The sequence below is a fragment of the Eriocheir sinensis genome, unplaced genomic scaffold (genome assembly GCF_024679095.1).
Source record: "Eriocheir sinensis breed Jianghai 21 unplaced genomic scaffold, ASM2467909v1 Scaffold386, whole genome shotgun sequence".
Lineage (NCBI taxonomy): Eukaryota > Metazoa > Arthropoda > Malacostraca > Decapoda > Varunidae > Eriocheir > Eriocheir sinensis.
Window position 1 is genome coordinate 90,164 of NW_026111705.1, and position 4,837 is coordinate 95,000.

General features: G+C 49.7%; 1 protein-coding gene across 1 annotated transcript; it reads left to right on the forward strand.

Moving 5' to 3' along the window:
* Positions 1-3,393: 3,393 nt before the first annotated feature.
* Positions 3,394-4,776, forward strand: LOC126992026 (uncharacterized). The gene is made up of 2 exons (XM_050850700.1): positions 3,394-4,271; positions 4,424-4,776. The coding sequence occupies exons 1-2, from the start codon at positions 4,072-4,074 to the stop codon at positions 4,752-4,754; spliced, it is 531 nt and encodes a 176-aa protein (XP_050706657.1). The 5' UTR covers positions 3,394-4,071; the 3' UTR covers positions 4,755-4,776.
* The last annotated feature ends 61 nt before the right edge of the window (positions 4,777-4,837 follow it).

Consider the following 4,837-nt stretch of genomic DNA (forward strand, 5'->3'; position numbering starts at 1 on the left):
ATGAAATTCGAAGTCCATATATCAGATGATGACATGGGGCACGTGATCGAACCCGAGCCAGCTGAGGAAGTTCTAGACATCGAAATGAGTTACGATGATGACCTTGTTCCATCTTGGGAAGCCACCCCTCCCCCTCCCCATCCTTCCCCCCCGATGTAACTCCCCTATCGTCGGCATCCCCATCCTCACCCTCCCCCTCCCCATCCTTCCCCCCCGACGTAACTCCCCTATCGTCGGCCTCCCCATCCTCACCCTCCCATTCCCCATCCTTCCCCCCCGACGTAACTCCCCTATCGTCGGCCTCCCCATCCTCACCCTTCCCTTCCCCATCCTTCCCCCCCGACCTAACTCCCCTATCGTCGGCCTCCCCATCCTCACCCTTCCCTTCCCCATCCTTTCCCCCCGACGTAACTCCCCTATCGTCGGCCTCCCCATCCACACCCTTCCCTTCCCCATCCATTACCCCGACGTAACTCCCCTATCGTCGGCCTCCCCATCCTCACCCTTCCCTTCCCCATCCTTTCCCCCGACGTAACTCCCCTATCGTCGGCCTCCCCATCCTCACCCTTCCCGTCACGGTGGCTTACCCATCCCCAGCGTTCCCATTCCTCAGCCTGGCAGATTCTCCTTCCAACTAGCGGCGGTTCTTCAGTCCAACGGGTGTCCGGGCAAGATTACTCACAAAAGCCTGCGACAGATTCTAAACCCGTACCTTGAGTTCGCCGACTCGACTTACATTTCTTACATTTCTTAAAACCTTTCTATCTATGAGTAAATTTGTCCTGAAGGAAATATTTGAATCACAGAGGTACATTCAGAGATAATAAAGAAGAGACAGAGATATTAAGAAGGAAGATGAGAGAGACGGAGAGAAAATGTATAAGAGGAAGAGAGGAAAAGAAGAGAGAAAAGAGGGAGGAAGGAAGGGAAGCAAAGAGAAGGAAAAGACAGGACCGGCCAAGGATGAGGAGAAAGAGAAAACTGGATAAATTAAAGGAAACAAAAGGAAAAGGAAGGGAGATAAGGAGAGAGAGAGAGGGACACCAAAACGGAGGAACAGTAAATGAAGGAAGAGAGAAATGGAAGGGAGGAAAAAGGGAGGGAGGAAGGGAGGAAATGGTGAATGGGTGGTCTAAAATGGAGGGCAGAGGGGAAGAAGGAGGGAATAAAGGGGGAGGAGAGGAAGGGAAGAAAAGATGGATGGATGGGGCAAGATGGAGGGAGGAAAGGAGAAGACAGGGAAACGGAGGGACAGCAGAGGAGGAGAGGAGGAAGGAAGGAAGGGCAAGGGAGAAAAAAAAGAAAAAAGAGAAGGAAGACAAGAATGGATAAGAATAGGGAGACAAAGAAGATATATAAAGGAGACAAAAAAAAGAGAAAAGAAGGAAAAGGAGAGAGGGACAGAAGAATAAAGAAAGGAGGAGAGAAAAGAGGAAATAAAAAGGGAGAAGGGAAGGGAGGAAAAGGTGAACGGTGGCCCACCAATTGCTTCCAGGTAAAGGGTCCTCAAGGTTGCATTTCATGATTACAGGTAAGTTACGGGTAGGAGGAGGAGGAGGAGGAGGAGGAGGAGGAAGTCAAAAGAAAAAAAAATATGCATAAATTTTGATCTATTTCTCTCTTTAAAATGGATGAGAGAGAGAGAGAGAGAGAGAGAGAGAGAGAGAGAGAGAGAGAGAGAGAGAGAGAGAGAGAGAGAGAGAGAGAGAGAGAGAGAGAGAGAGAGAGAGAGAGAGAGAGAGAGAGAGAGAGAGAGAGAGAGAGAGAGAGAGAGAGAGAGAGAGAGAGAGAGAGAGAGAGGAGGAAGAATAAGGAAAACAAGAGGAGAAGGAGGAGGAGGAGGAAGAAAGGGAAAGTTTGAATATATGATCAGGTTTTCACGTCTAAATCTTTCATCCTTCTAGCGATCAAATTCCACCCATTTTCTGTATATAAATTTCCGACCCTCAAATATACGTTTGGGAAGATTTTTATAGACGGTGCAGGTTTACGTCACACCTACACAACATTCCTTAGTAGTGAGTAGTGTGTGTGTGTGTGTGTGTGTGTGTGTGTGTTCAGGTGTTGATATACATGATCAAGGCCAGTTGGGTTATATACTGTTAGGTAACCCGCTACCACCTCGACTACTACTACTACTACTACTAACTACTACTATTGCTACTACTACTACTACTACTACTACTATTGCTACTACTGAGTACTGAGCTACTCCTCAGTTTTAGGCCCGTTTTTATTCATTATCTACATCAATGACATAGCCAATGGGGTAACTAGTGACATAGGTAAATTTGCAGATGACACCAAAATAGGACGCACTATTAGGACAGGGAAGGATGCTAGAGCACTGCAGGAGGATCTCAATAAACTGTCAGCTTGGTCAGAGAAATGGCAGATGAATTTTAGCATCACCAAGTGTAGCGTACTTAGTGTAGGAACACGCAACCCATTACAAGGGTATAGTTTAGACTCCACAGCGCTAGGCAGGTCTGAGTGTGAAAGGGATTTTGGAGTGTTAGTGAATTCTGACCTAAAACTAAGGAAGCAATGTATTAGTGCAAGGAATAGGGCTTACAGGGTATTAGGCTTTATTAACAGGACGGTAACCAACAGGAGTGCAGAGGTCATCATCAGACTCTATTTAGCGTTAGTTAGGCCACACTTAGATTATGCTGTCCAGTTTTGGTGCCCACACTACAGAATGGACATCAACTTGCTAGAATCAGTTCAGTGGAGGATGACCAAGATGATTCAGGGGCTGAGGAACCTCCTATATCAAAATAGGCTGAAACATCTAAACTTACATTCACTAGAGAGACGAAGAGTGCGGGGAGATCTGATAGAAATATTCAAATGGGTCAAGGGTTACAACAAAGGCGATATAAGTAAAGTACTGAGAATTAGCCAGCAGGATAGAGCTCGCAGTAATGGATTTAAATTAGAAAAGTATAGATTTAGGAGAGATATAGGCAAGCATTGGTTTAGTAATAGGGTGGTGGGGGAATGGAATAGACTCAGCAATCACATGGTTAGTGCAGGGACGATAGTTTGTTTTAAGAGTAGACTGGATAGCTACATGGACGAGGACGACAGGTGGCAGTGAGGTGTGGGTGCAGTAAGGTGACAGGGTACTGGTGCGTGCCTAGTACCGCCGGTATAACGAGGATCAAGCCTCTACCTGTAACCCCTGTAACTACACCTCACCCACTGTGAGTAGTGGGGGGTATTCTGGAGCTGCCCTGTGTAGGCCACCCGGCCTCTTGCAGTTTCCCTATGTTCTTATGTTCTTCTTATGTTCTTCTGTACTACTACTACTACTACTACCAGCAACAAGACAACTACGCCTACAGCTATTACTACCACCATTATCAAAACTACCACTCTACTCACCCATAGACTTCACAACTAGTTGACGGGAAATCTCTTCAGTCTTGGCGCGCTGGCTTCGCGTAAGGGGCCGATTGTTATGGCGACTTTCACTGCGACAACTCAAACACACTCTGCGTTCTTACTCCGAATTTAAGTGGAAACAGGACGAAATCTTCAAGTTTTAGTGCATACAAGCAGGCAGGAGTGTTTCTAGAGTGATTTGGTCGAGGATTCAAGGTAACTTATATAAAATAGCACCATGCGTGCACTTTGAAAACGTTGTGTAAAAAATGGCAAATTTGCGTAACTTTAGGTTGAAATCTTTACGTAAAATGAATGATAACTGTAGGATAGTGAAGTCCACAGTTTTACGTATTAGGAAACAAGAAATGTACGTTTAGTTAGTGCCTACATGGCAACTCAGCTCAGTTCCCGCGTCGCCTGCATTTGCTGAAGCTCGTCGGGTTCTTCCCCGGGGACGTGCAGGCCGACCTGGACCGGGCCAAGGCAGAGGAGAAGGAGGACGACGAGGTGATCTTGGCCCAGCTTGCCAGGGAGCTGGCCGACGACCAGCCGGACCCGCCGACGGACGAGTTGCTCCTCGCCGCGGTCGGCAACTACGCCGGCTACCTGGCCAGGAAGGTCCAGGCCAACTCCTCTGTGGCCGAGTGCTGCAAGCAGGAGCTTGCCCAGCAGGAGGAGATGAAGATTACCGTGGAGCTCGAGAGGGGCGACCCGCCCTCTGTGATGTTCGACGCCCTGGTCGAGCTGGTCGACAGGGGAGAGCTGGAGACGGGCCGGGCGGTCCTGAAGCGGCCATCTCTCCCAATGGCCCACATGGCGTCCTTCGGGATGTCGCTGTGGGACTCCCTGATGTGCAGGGAGGACAAGAAGGAGCGCAGGTTGAGGTTCTGGTCAAGCTGGTCGACAGGGGAGAGCTGGAGACGGGCCGGGCGGTCCTGAAGCGGCCATCTCTCCCAATGGCCCACATGGCGTCCTTCGGGATGTCGCTGTGGGACTCCCTGATGTGCAGGGAGGACAAGAAGGAGCGCAGGTTGAGGTTCCTCTCCCTTGCCATGCGCCACAGGGACGGGTTCAGGCACCTCCTGGAGTTCCTGGCGGCCTCAGACCCGACCTTGCAGGGGTACAGGTGCCAGGAGGGGCACAACCTGGCCAACACCATCTTGCCGCACATCAGCAGGTCCCTCTTCAACTGTTTCGGTGCTAATTTCTCCAAGGACGTGACCTCAGAAGCGAGGAAGAACAAGGCCTTGAAGCAGCCGACCGGCAGGAAGAGGAGCAGTATCGAGGAGGGCAGGAAGGAGACGGCGAGGAACAGGGACGTGTACAAGTCCAGGAAACTGACCGGGGCCCACAAGTCATAGGCCAAAAGGCTAAAGTGATTGTTCAGGACGAGGGCCAGATAGCCGGCAAGACGTGCTGCGGCAATAGTGACATCGGAATTCAA